The sequence below is a fragment of the Molothrus ater genome, chromosome 11 (assembly GCF_012460135.2).
Source record: "Molothrus ater isolate BHLD 08-10-18 breed brown headed cowbird chromosome 11, BPBGC_Mater_1.1, whole genome shotgun sequence".
In the NCBI taxonomy this organism is placed as follows: domain Eukaryota; kingdom Metazoa; phylum Chordata; class Aves; order Passeriformes; family Icteridae; genus Molothrus; species Molothrus ater.
In genome coordinates this window covers 1,957,312-1,970,403 of record NC_050488.2, presented here as the reverse complement: position 1 = coordinate 1,970,403, position 13,092 = coordinate 1,957,312, and the positions used below count along the sequence as shown (strand labels likewise).

The 13,092-nt window shown below is 45.6% G+C and overlaps 1 protein-coding gene across 5 annotated transcripts in view; it reads right to left on the bottom strand.

The window, feature by feature from the left end:
- LOC118700303 (EF-hand and coiled-coil domain-containing protein 1-like) overlaps positions 1-13,092 on the bottom strand; it is a 41,512-nt gene that overhangs the window by 3,272 nt on the left and 25,148 nt on the right. The window contains exons 3-8 of one of the 5 annotated variants that reach the window (XM_036404695.2): positions 10,245-10,393; positions 7,997-8,135; positions 6,103-6,262; positions 3,477-3,635; positions 1,982-2,051; positions 984-1,204 (exon numbers count right to left, since the gene is read on the bottom strand). In XM_036404695.2, the coding sequence (XP_036260588.1) occupies positions 1,095-1,204; positions 1,982-2,051; positions 3,477-3,635; positions 6,103-6,262; positions 7,997-8,135; positions 10,245-10,393 (787 nt within the window). In that variant the 3' untranslated portion in view covers positions 984-1,094. Of the gene's footprint in view, positions 1-983; positions 1,205-1,981; positions 2,052-3,476; positions 3,636-6,095; positions 6,263-7,996; positions 8,136-10,244; positions 10,394-13,092 lie in introns of those variants that run through there. The other 4 variants (XM_036404697.2, XM_036404699.2, XM_036404694.2 and 1 more) reach the window with 4 other exon arrangements.

Below are 13,092 nucleotides of genomic sequence, written 5' to 3'. Positions count from 1 at the left end.
TTCTTCATAGGTGCCCTTTCAAGTGCTTATCATTAAATGTCTAAATTTTGTGACCAAATAATGAATTCCTGTCCAAAAAAACCATGAGCAAATCTGGGTTCAACTGTCTTCTCTGGTCTCCTCTTGCTTCATTCCCTGCTCACTGAGGTCTCACATACTTGTGTGCACAAAGACAATTTCATATCACCATTGCCAACCCAACCCACTTTGGCTTGTCAGAGAAAAATGTTTGATTACAAAGACTTGGGACAGAAAAATGTTTGATTACAAAGACCGGGAAAGCTGCTGAAGCCTCCCCAGGTGCACAGGCAGACAGTGGGAAGCAGAGAAGGTGAGCTGTGTATGGCAATGGTGATGCAGAATGCACAGAGAGCAGCACTTGGGAGTTCTGGGGAGCTGAGCTCTGCTGCTGTTACACAGGGAGGAGTTTGAGCAGCATCCCTTGGTATTATTGTCACTGCTAGTAATGAAGGGATGGGGCTTCTTTCAGGCTAAAAATGATTTATTACTCAGGTAAACATCAGTCCAGGGGCTGTGAGATTTTAGAGGAGCAAGCATTCAGCCACAGCTCAAGAGCAGTCACAAGTTCTTTGTTACAAGGCAATCCAGAACTTTCTAACCCAATGGACAGCTGCCACAGGGTTTATTTTGCTTTTCTAACCCATCACCTTCACTCACTTCTGCTGCACTGTGGATACTTCTATCCAATGACTTCTGTCTCACATGCACACAAATGCTTCTGTTATAATTCTGAGCTCTCAGCTCACTCCACACAACCTCAGCCCTACACTACAAACCCTTCACCATCTCAGCAGTGCAGCTGCTCACTTAAGGCATAATCTTACAACTATAGAACCATAAGTTTATGATTTTTCTGCTTAATATCTGTATAATGTATTTTTACATCAATCCAAGCTTCTCCCCAGGCTGCAGCTCAAACCCTTCAGCATCTGTGGAAGTTTCCATTTTTCCAATTCCCACACCTTGGAGTGCCTGTTCCTGTACAGGATAATTGGCAGCACCTTCTGGACTCTGTCCTGTGTATCCAAACAGGCTCCTCTTCGGTTCTCCCAGGAGAACATCAGAGCCATGGCTCAGCTCTGGTTTCTCTCTGTATTGGTGTCCTGGAGCCTACAAAACTCTGTCTTTGCCCTCTTTTCTCTGCTTCCTCTGCAGCTGAAGAGCACAGCTTGGCTCTGGATTGCTGGGCACAAGGAAAAACAGCCTTTGAAACTGCAAACCCCAAAGGGTTCCCATGCTGTTGTCCCTAAATCCCTGTAAATAATATTCTCCAAAACCCAGCCCCCAGGCCACATCTGGTCTTTTCTAATCTAGTCTTTGCTGCCTGCCTATTAAAGCCCCTCCAAGCCGTGTTCCTGGGACAGGATGTTCATTCATTGGAGGGAAGTACAAATGCTCTGCTAATAGGAACAAAGTAATCAAAGCAAAGCCCTGGGGCTGTGATCCCTGCACGGCTCCTGCAAAGGCAGCTCCAGACCACTGGCAAGGGACAGGAGCTTGCAGGTTTAGTTTTCACACCAGGATCATGAAGTGCTGTTATTAGAGGAGTGCAGGTTTGAGCTGGTTTCTGCACAGAACAGTTCTGATGGGTAAATCTTGTGTTGCAGAGAAGAACCCAACACACTGGGGTAGCAAACCTGAAAACAGCTGCATTATATACTTGGTCATTTCTCCACTTTATCCACTCGTATCAATGAAACCCTAAAAACATTTGTAGGATACTGAATTATCACTCAAAGGCCAAATTTTAATTAAAATTTGACTAAAAAAGTACCTTGGGTGTGGTTTTGATGCATCACAGACTAGAAAGCATCACTTTCTATTGGTATTCTTCTTGCAAGCTACCTCCCTCTCCCCAGCCTGTACCCCAGGATTTGAAATATCCTTTTCCTACCCAGTGTTTGTCCCCAAAGGACACTTTTCATGCTTCTTGGACTTTAGATGTGATTTCTTTTCTTACCAGGCTGGGGGTCACGGCAGGATTCCAAAGTGCTCAGCAGGATTTTCCCCAGGGCTCGCTTTGATATGTTCTGTAAAAAACAAACCAAAACGATGGCACCAATGTGTCCTTCACCAGCTTACAGACTTGCAGCAGAACCTGTGTGCAGGCCATTTGCATTTGGAAACTAAACCAAAATGACACTGAATCCTGATTAACACAAGATTTGATGTTTGCTTTATTTTTAAGCATTTGATCTTAAACCCTGCTCAGACAGTTTGTAGGGGGTTGTAATTCCTTACTATGGCTGTGGATAGAGAAATAACAATTATTCAGCAGGAAATACAGAATTTTCTAGAGCTTGTGCCTAAACAGCTGTAGGTGGCAAGGAGGGTAAGGAGAGCAAAAGCTCTTTGAGTCCTCTGCCAGGTCTGTGGAAAGGTGAACTGGACCTGGTGGTGTTATTTTAGGAAAGGTCTTCTCAGACCCAGCTGAAGAACAGAGCAAATGTCCTGTGGCAGGGCTGGATCTGAGTTGTAATAAACATTAGCCAAAGTGAGAGCACTGTAAAAACTACTCAGGATTTGGATGGTCTCTCTCAGTGGTGGTTTTACATATGAAATCTGGTGGGACATTACATAATGTGCCTGGGAAAGCAAACTGTCCTCATTTGCTGTCAAGACACTGGTGTGCTTTCTGGGAGATGGTCTGGCAAAATCAGTTTAATTAGAACTTAGAGAGCCCTGAGTATCTGCAGGGCCAGGTTGTTCTTGCTAAAACTTCAAGAAGTGGAAGCGGAAGGGAGCAATTCTGGGAGGAAGATGCTGTTACCTCCAGGCAGAGCTGGCCCTGCTCCCTGCCTGGAGCCCCCAGAGGGGACTGGGGCAGAGTGGGAAGCAGTGTGAGGATTTCACATGGCTTCAGCAGCACTGTGTGAGGTTTTATTAGTCCTCTCAGGATGGGTGTGTGCCTTTGGGCAGTCACTGTCTGGTGGCAGGTCCTGTTGGGAATGAGATATTTCAGACATGAAGGTGAATGTGCTGGGGAAGTGACACTGAAACCCACAGGTTCTGATGGGTCTCTTTTGTCTTGGGTACATCCCATCAGGGATTATGGGGATTCTTGCTAAACTCCCCTGGCAGTTTTATCTCTTTAATGCTGACTCAGAGTTATATTAGCATGCAATTAAACAAAGGTCCTGTTGTAGAAGGAACAATACATATTCTGGAATCTTCCTGATTGCTCACTCCTCTGTTTTCCTTGTTTGCCCTCAATTTTGGTTTAGAGGGTAATGAGCTTGGAGATTCAGCTCCAAGGAGACCTCTAGGCTTTCAGAAAGCCAGACAAAGGGGCCAAAAGCTTTCTGCAACCACCAGGCAGCTCCCAGGGCACACACCTGCAAAATCCTGTCCTGCTGTAAAGGATTTTGTACTTCCTAGAAGGGATGAACATATTCTCAGTTTGGAAGGGACTCCACAGCCCAGTTTTCAGTCCCAGGACTGCTTTCTCAGCATACCAGATCTCGGAGCTGTTGGAGAAGCTGCAGCACATCCAGGAGCTTCTCCTCCACCAGGGACAGCCGAACCCTCTCTGTCTCCAGCATCTGCAGCTCCATCTTCAGCACTTCTGTCTCCTCCACCTTCTGCTGCAGCTCCCCAAGCCAGGGGCCCTTCATCTGCACAAAACACAGCAAACTGAAGGCACTGGAGCTTCTCCTTTCTTGCCCAAGGATTGCAAAGCTGAGTTTTCCCCCTTTTGTGGTAAATGGGGCTAATTCCAGAAGATTCCCTTGAAGGGAAGTCCATTTCTTTAATGTGCTACATGAAGTGAGGTATCAGGGGCTGTTAGGAAATCAGAGCTTTGCTCTTGTGCACAATGGGAATTCATTCATCACTGGGTGCAAGCAGCTCATTCAGGAATTTTAAATATTACATTTGTTATATATTTTATACTTAAATACTAACATTGCTATGTCAGCCTTCTCCCCTTTTGCATTCCTGTTGTCCTCTATAGAGCAAAACTAATTTGTGTGCCCTCAGCACAATCATTCTTTGTCTTGCAGCTCCTTCCTTGCAATCACCTGTACACTCAGTGAGACAGGAAGATGTCTCTGTCCCTGGTGCAGTGGGGACCAGGTGAGGAACACCAAGAGCAACAACCTCTCCACTGTTTCTCCTTGCTTTTCTCCAGATGTTGGGATGAACTTCTCCTTTGACCCTGCATGGCAGTTCATAAACTAATTGCCTTTTTAATTAAGCTGGCAGCTTGCATGTGAGCTCATATAGAAAATAATTGGCATTTCTTTGTAACACTACACTTGGCAGCATAACACTTTATTTTTAGACTTTAGAACTCGTGTTCTCCCCATCTATCACCCCCCAGGTCACCACCCTGTCTTCAGGAGGAGCTATTTATAAGCGTTTGCCTGATGGAAAGCAGAACTTTCTAGACATGACAAATCTCAGAACTCTCTCAAGCTCTGGTTTTACAAGCCTCAGGTGGAGCAATTATTAATCAGTATTTGAGAGTGCTGCCCTTCACTTGCCTGCTGAGGCTCTTGCTTGTTAGCCTTGTTGTTTTTTGTATGATTTTCCACACTGAGCAGGTACAAACAGAAGCAAATACAGCCATGTGTAAGGCACTTTTGTCAGCCTCAGAGAAGGTGTTGGTGGTTTATTTATTTGCAAGGTGCTTGAGAGAGAGCATTTCTCAGTCTTCCTATTTTGCTTTCTGTTGATTACAAGGAGAGTCACCTTTTTGACAGGAATTTTTTATTACTTGTCTGTTTTGTAGCAGCAAATTCCTCCCCTATAACTGCTGGCTAATATAAAAGGGCTTAAGAATAAATTTCCTAACAGGCTCAACATGATTCATCCTACTGCTATTTAATTCATGTCACAGTGAGTTGGCACTGTCTCTTCTTCACCTCCCTGCTTGCCTCTAAATCAAGAGCAACAGATTCCATTTTTCTTCTGGAATTTTGTTTTAATCTGTTGATAATGGTGCTTTTCCAGACAAGCTGCACAGAACTAATATCCATCAACAGAGATGAAAAAGAGGACAGTATGATGCTGCAGAAGAAGATGAGCATCTCAGAATGGGGAAAAAGGAGAAGAAAACTGGCACTACCTGCAGGTATTTTTTTCCTGTGGATTAATGCTAAGCGGTAGAGAAGGAACTTTTGTGTTTCTCTAAAGAATATTGCAAGGATAAATTGCCATTGAATAGTGCAAATTGTGTAAGGCAGAAACAGGATTTTATTCTGGTTTTATTTTTTTTCCCTAACAAGTAAACTCTTTCATTTAATTTAGTCAAGAAGAAAATTATATGAAACACTGTTAAAACACAAAGGATGGCAACATGTGAAGAAGCTGAATACCTTACCCTCACTTTAAAAATTTCACTGATTCACATAATCCTTCCAAAACTACTGGAAACTTTCTGCTTTGTTTAAAGATGGGGTATAAAATACTGAACAAGCACAGGAGAAAGCAGATCAGGGCAATGCACTACTTTTGTTTCACAGAAAGATTGCTGGCACTTCTGTGCCCATCAGGGGCTGAAGTCTGCAGAATTTAAATAGTGAGCACACACAGGACTGCTGGGACACAGCACTGGGGCTTAAAATAATGTGGTTATAACCTCTGCTCAAGGGGAGCTGGACATGCTGCAGAACTAATTTTATTCATATTTTATTATATTAGATTTATATATTATATTTATGACATAAATATGTCAGTCTAAACCCAAGACAAAGACAGAGTAAATGGGATAATTTACTCCAAAACAGGGAGTCTCAGCCAGCCTGAGGGATTTATTGAAAAGCTATCCTGCTCCCAGAGGTGTTGGATGCCTTAGGATATGGGAGAGCTTCATGCACAGCTGGAGAACCTCAGTAAATCAAGGACAGCATTTGAAGGGCCTGGCGTAACTCTCATCCTCCAAAGGCAGTTTTGGGTAGGAACCAGAGTAGAAATGCAGGTGTTGGAGGAAAGCAGGAGATGTCTGAGCTGACAAACTGCAGCACAACGAGAGACATCAACAACAGAGAGCAGAATGGCCAGAATAAAATACAAACACACACAGATGCAGGTCCCCAAAGATGCATAAACAGCTCTCACACTCTGCTTGGCACCTGTTACCTCTTCCATGCTTGTTTCCAGTTTTTTCTCTTGGTGGCCCTTGAGTTCTGGCTGCTCTGTGAGGGGGGAGATTGTCCCCAAGAGCTCCACAGGGTCCTTCCCCTCAGTGCTGCTGGTCTCCAGGTAGGACAGCAGCTTTCTCCACGTCTTTTCATCACATCTACACACATCATTAAGAGAAAAGAGTTAGTGAGACCTCACAACAGAGGGCTGTGTTTGTTAAAACCAGTTTTCCTGTGGAATTCTTGGCAGCACGGGTCACAAATGAGTGTCTGACACTGGCTGAATACCATCGGTTTAGGAGATAATGTTTGGGTTTTTGATGGAGAGGCATAGAGTACGACGTGGACTATCCTATATTTCATGGCCTGTCTGATGGGGCAGAGAGTGTGATGCATAGTTATACACACCCTGAAAGCATGAAGAAAACATGCTGGGGGGAAAGGGGAGGAAGGGTAGAGTTAGGTGTTCCTGTAGTTAAATTTTGTAACAATGGTTTTTCAGGCCACAGATCTCGGAGAGAGGCCGAGTAGGAATTTATGATAGAATTTGTTTTATTTTTAGGGTTGTGCTTTGTTTTAGGGGGTTGGCAGTTGCATCTAAGCCCTCCCCTTATTATGGGGTGCTGGGGCTGGTTGGCTGGTAAGCTTGGGGGTTTCCTTTGTGTCTTTGGTGCTTGTTATGGTTTATTTAGGGGGGGCATGTTGGTAGTGTTTGTTTATTCAGTGTTGCTGGTGGCGGATCATTACCCAGAAGCCTGGGCCAGTTGGGTTGTTGTTGGTTATGGCCTTGGGATGGGGTTGGTTGTGGTGGTGGGGCTTGCTAGAGGGGCTGTGTTGGGGTTACTAGCGGACACGGGGACGGTGAATAGTGGGGGTCTGTTGTCGGTCCAATCAAATTTTAGTGGGGTGGCTATGCCTCATTCAGAGGGGGTGGGATTGCTTTTGATTGGAGGGTGGGGATTGTTGTTGACGTTGTTTGTGGTGTTGGAGCTTGTGCAGGGGTTGTCTCGGGGGGCAATTCGGGCTGTTTAGTGGAAGGATCAAGAAGTAGTTTAGTTAAAAATGCCAGCTTTGGGAATTGGAGATGAGGGTTTGAATCCTTTCTTCCTGAGATAGGGTGGTGGGGTAACTCTAAGAAGGGGTTTAGTCTTCAATCTTTGGCTTACAAAACCAATATTTTTATAAACAATTAGAGTTCATTAGAGTTTGAGTAGTTTATTTTCTAGGGCGGCTGCAAGGGGGAATAAAACCAGGATGATTGTGAAGTAAGTGAATGAGGCTAGTTGGCCAATGATGATGAATGGGTGTTCTACTGGTTGGCTGCAAACTCAGGTTAGAATGAGGACATTGGTGACTAGGGTTCAGAACGGGATTTGTGATAGAGGGTGGAAGGTTATCGATGGCAGTTTTGATGTGTGTAGTAATGGAGTGAGGAATAGGAGAGGATCAAGGTGGCTAGGGCTAGCACGCCTCCTAGTTTGTTTGGGATGGATCAGAGAATGGTGTAGGAGATAGGAAGTATCATTTGGGTTTGATGTAGGGAGGGGTGACTAGTGGGTTAGCTGGTGTAAAGTTTTCTGGGTCTCCTAGGAGGTTAGGGGACAATAGGGCCAGGGAGACGAGTAGGGAAAGTATTAGTGCAAGTCCTAGAATGTCTTTGATAGTGTAGCATGGGTGGAAGGGGATTTTGTTGCAGCCTGAGGGGATGCTTAGTGGGTTGTTTGATCCTGTTTCGTGGAGGAAGGGGGCTAATTAGGGCTCAGGGGCGATCTCCAGCCGGCTGCTCCCCATGTGCCACACAGGATGGGCACAAGGCTCCTAACTGCAGCCAAAGGTTGTGAAATGATCTTTGCAAAGGGCTCAAATGGCATTAATTAACAAATTAAACTTACCCACTGCCACAGCAAGGGAACTTGGCCAGGATCCTCCTCGCGTGGCTCAGCTGGGGAGCGCGGTGCCCTGGCCACTGCTCCTCCTCCTCCTCGTCCGAGGCAGCCTGGCCCTCCACAGAGCGGCAGAGCTGCTCCTCTGCTGGGAGACAGGCAGCCCTCAGCAGCACCCCAACAACCCAGCTGTTGCACTGTGATGCCATGGTTTGCCTCAGATACCCCACGTTTCTCTCTGCAGATTTCCCCAGGAGTGCCAATCACCTCTCCCTTCCCCACCCTGACCCCTGCTGAGTGCTGTCTGTCAGTCCTGGCATTCCAGAAAGGCTTCAAGTGATTGGCAAAGCTCAAAAGATGCCTTTCAGCCCTGGGGGACATTGGGCCATCCAGGTGTTATTTGTCCCCTGACACTTCCCCCCCCCCCTTACCTGGTTGGTGGGATCCCTACCCCTTCCCTCCCCCTCTCCCTGGGGATCAAAGGAACAGCAACCACTCTTCTCATTGGTTACAGCTGTGGCCTGTAAAAGTCAGGCCTGTTCCCAATCTTTGATAACTGGCCCAGCTGCAACTCCTTAGGGGTAAGATTACTTTCTACATTATCTTTATTTTCACAGTTGGAGGAGTTCTGTTGGAGCAGTTGCTGGATTCAGAGGCCCGTGTGCCAGGAATAAAGCTCTGGATCGAAACCCACCAGCAGAACCCGACTCCTTTTCCTTCCCCTCGCCTTGAAGTCTCTCTGCCAGAGCTAAACCTGAGCTCCTGCAAGCCTGGACTTGTCCCAAGCACCAGCTGCAGCATCCAGCCAGCCAAAGGTGTCTCTGAGGTGAAACCACCACACATCCAGCTTAGCCAAAGGTGTCTCTGAGGTGAAACCACCACACACCCAGCTCAGCCAAAGGTGTCTGTGAGGTGAAACCACCACAGCTGCCACCTCTGGTCAAGCAGCAAGGGCTGGAGGAGCCCAGGCACAACCCATCTGGCAATATTGGTAAATAATTCCATTACCCAGCTACACCCCCAGCCTGAGCCAGAACAAAGTGTGAGCATGAAACCCTGGGCAGGTCCCCAGCAGCCCTGGGACAGGGGCTGAGGCGGTGTACAGTGTACTGGCTCTGCATGGGAGGCGTTTACAGAAGTGACACAAAAACACTACAGGCAGATGCAGCCAAGATCCTTATTTTTAACTTGGAGCTGTTTATCTCAACTCTCTTCTTTCCTTAAGGTAAGGTAAGGATAAGTGTGAAGGATCAGTTGTTGTGTGGGACAATTACTGTTCAAGGACACAGTTTTTTTACTTGTTCATCTCTCTGGGTTAGTTTTTCTGCCTAACTAATCCTATTTTGCTTGATGGAGCATTTCCCCCTATTTTAGAATCTATGACCCTATGGTTTATTAGTATGAAAATATTTTGCTAAAAAGCTGCTTGTTCTTGAAATACAGGTAGTGTAATTTTATGTGGAAACTCTGAGCTGGAAAAGTGTGTGATTTGATAAAAACATTTGTAAAAGCAGGTTTGGTTTCTAAGTCTAGCCAGGTGAAGAACATGCTACAATATTAATTGTATTTACTTGTCACTATTTTTAACATTTCCAAGCAGCTGCTTGCCAGCTCCACTCAACATACACCTAAAATCCAAGTTTTTGTCACAACAAATGGCTCTCCAGCCTGCAGTAAAGGTGCCTTGTAACTCAGAATTATTGTCAGATAAGTGCTTTTGTGGTCTTTGAACTGGATGTGCCCAAAAATATAAATCACTGCAGGGAAGCCAAAGCATGCAGTGTTATGGCAGCTGTTGGGGCTACATGTGCTAAACAGTTTGGGCTTGTCCAGAGTCACAGGAGCAGCCAGGATATTTCCAAGGAACGTGGCTCTACAGAATATTAACTGGAAATTGTTTCCTTGGAAATTATTTTCACTGAGGTTCTGCATTTTTATTTACAAAGAAATGAAATCTTTATACTTTTGAAGCCAGGAAAAAAAGTTTTGGTGGGATGACTCATATGGAAAAAATCAGTTTTAAATCATAGCTCTAAGTGATAAGTTCAGTCTTTCATTAAACACAGAATTATGTGGGGAGTGAGGAGTGGAAATCTGGGCTATGAGGTTTTGCATAGGTCTGGGATTTCACGACTCTCTAGGTAGGACTGCTTTGTGGTGTGGTGCTTTGACCTCTCTGGTGGTTTTGCTGCTGCTGGCACCAGAGGTAAGAGAGGCCAGGCAGTGTTTGGGGCTGGCTTTGGGCTGGGGTCGGTACCATGGTCAGCGGTGCCCGGTGGTGCCACGGACGCTCTGCGGGTGCCCCCGGGCACGGCTGCTCCCTCCTGCTCCTGCTGCTCCTCCTGATGTTGCTGCTGCTGCTTGGAGCTGCTCTGCTGGGCCAGCTGGAATCGCTGCAGTTCTGACCTGCAGAAGAGGCCAGAGGGTTGTAGCTGAGACAGAGACAAAACAAAGCAACACCCTCCATTTCCAGAAGGCTTCAAACCCTGTTTTTATTCTAGCATGCATGCTTGTTCTATGTTCTTACAAAGCTCCTAAGTTTACACTTTACTCACTGGTCATGAGATACAAGCAAAGTGTTTATTGGAATAAGCAGTTGCAAGTTTCACTTATTTATCCTGCTTTCTTTCATGGTTTCTATGTCAATGACCTTGGGAGGGAATTCTTTCAGGGTTAAACATGGATCCTCTTGTCAAACTTCTTAATGGCTCCCAGAGGTCGCTGTAAAACCTCATCCACACCAGAGTGAGGTTGGCATGCAGGAAATTTGGAAAACCAAGATGTGCCCAGCATGGCTTTGGTAGGATGCAGCTGCTGGGACTGGCTGAAGAACAGGGCCATTGTCCCCAAGGGCTGCCTGAGGTGACTTCCCTGACAGCCAAAGGAAGGTGGATTTCAGCTGTCCTGTGATAAGAAGAGCTGAACAGTGCCTGTAACTTTTAGGTCAGGTCAAAGACCTCTAGGAAACATCTATGGAGTGGTCACTGTGGCCACAGGGACCTGCACCCAGTCCCGTGGGCTCAGACATGGCAGGGAGTTGGATCCATGTCTTGAGAGTGATGGGATGAAGCAGAATCAGAGCCTGAGCAGTCAAAAAGAATGATCCAGGAATGGTGGCACACCTGGGAACCAGGGACTTGCAGGTGAGGAGTGTCTTGAATGGGTGTCGTTGCTGACAGCCTCCTCTGGGATTGTCTTTGTCTGAGGTCAATGACAGGACATCACACTTCTGTGTTTTAAAGGAATGGCTTTCAAGGGATGGGACACAGATCAACTAATGTATCTGAGGAAAAAAGGAGTCCTCAAAGGTGCCAAACTCCCTCCAAATTCTTCAGTGGGTTAGTTTTGGTCTTGTGAATATTGAGTATTTCCTTTATTTAACACATTAAATAGCAAAAACGAGAGCTAAACCACTTAGCAGCTAGGTCCTGCTGACACAAGTTGTATCATGTGAGCTTTCTGTACGAATCTTGTGCTTCCTGCTAGGAGCTCCAGCTGCAGCTGGGAGGGGACTTTGGCTGCAGGGACAGAGCAGCTGAGGCCATGACCAGAATTGCAGAGCTTTTGTTTAACTCAGCTGCTCCTGAGGAGCCACACCAATGGTAGCTCCCTTATTGCCTGTGAAACCATAAGGAGTAAACAAAATCATGAATTTAACCACAGAAGTCACTATTTAAAAACATCTGTAGGGGAGAAGCTGAGCTCAGCCTTGCAGAGAAGCCAGCACTTGCTTTACCCCCTTGAGTAGGGCTGACTGCATTAAAAACTGACTTACTTCATTTACAATTTATGCTGTTATTCAGCTCAGCAACAACTGGATTTCCTGTAAAGCCAAGGGAAACAGCAATCCCCATGATCAGTTCTGGAAAAAATAATTCTGGAGTGGTGCACAAATAAAATGCACTGCAAAGCCTGGACATTCAGAGTGGGGGCTCTGAGAAGCATCAGAGAGCTTCAGAGTTCTGGAGAGCAGCTGGGGGATATTCCCCTTCAAAGAGATACTGCATTTTACTTTTCTGCAATGTGCTGATTTTCTGGTACTCTACAGGAATCCTTTATAATTTCTTGAGCACCATAGTTGGTGTCTGAGCAGATTGTTCTCAGTTTTGAGCTGCAGTATAATTCAGATTGCTTGGGTTTCAGATTCTAGAGTTAGTTCACATAACACAGATGAGGATATTTCAGTGAATATTTATTGCAGTGGTTAAGATTTTAATGTATAAAACATGGAGAATTTTCAAGTATCATGAAAATCGTTTCCAGCAGGTGTGGGTGAAAGGGACTTGAGGAGGAGCTGGAAGCAGGAATCCTCACTGCTTCTCAAACACAGGTTTAATTCTTTCCTCATTGCTATTCATACAGCATCAAATGGGTCTCCATAAATGAGAAGCAGAGTGAATAAACAGCACATTTGTTTGGGGCAAAGATCAGAGGGGGAAGGTTTGTGTGGGGTGAGCGTGGCAAGGCTTCCATGGAGACAGGGAAACAGCCCCCATTCATGGCAGAGCCTTTGTCCCCAGCATAATGGGCAGCAGCACTGCAGAGGGGAGAGTTTGCAAAGTACTGGACCTCAAAGTAATGTCCATGACTAATTGGCTTTTAATTGGCTCTGCTGTATTGTTATGGAAACATGGAGCTGCAGGAAAACCCACCTGCTTCTGGTGCTGAGCAAATCTTGGGCTTGAATAATTCCTGACTGTTCAGAAAATAACTCTGAGGAATTATTAACTTGTCATTCACAGACCTTTAACTGGTCTCTTTTAGAGACTTCCTTGGAGCAGATCAAACAGCTGTGTGTGTACATTGCCCTGAGTGTAGTTATACTCAGAGCTACACTTTATTTTCAAAGTGTAGGACTTGTGGTTTTTAACCAAAATGAGGTGTGATTTTTATTTTTGTGCTATTTTACCTAAGCTGTCAGAGTTCAGGGAACTCAGAATGGTTTCAGATTTGGTTTACTCCCTGTGGGAGTTAGAGACTTCAGGCGTGCACATTTTGGAATTATTTATGACTTTTCATTTACAGCTGAGATTTTGTTTTCACACTGGAGCTGAGCATCTGTGTGAGGTTCTGAATTCACCTCTCTCTGGTTGGAGCTGTGAGCT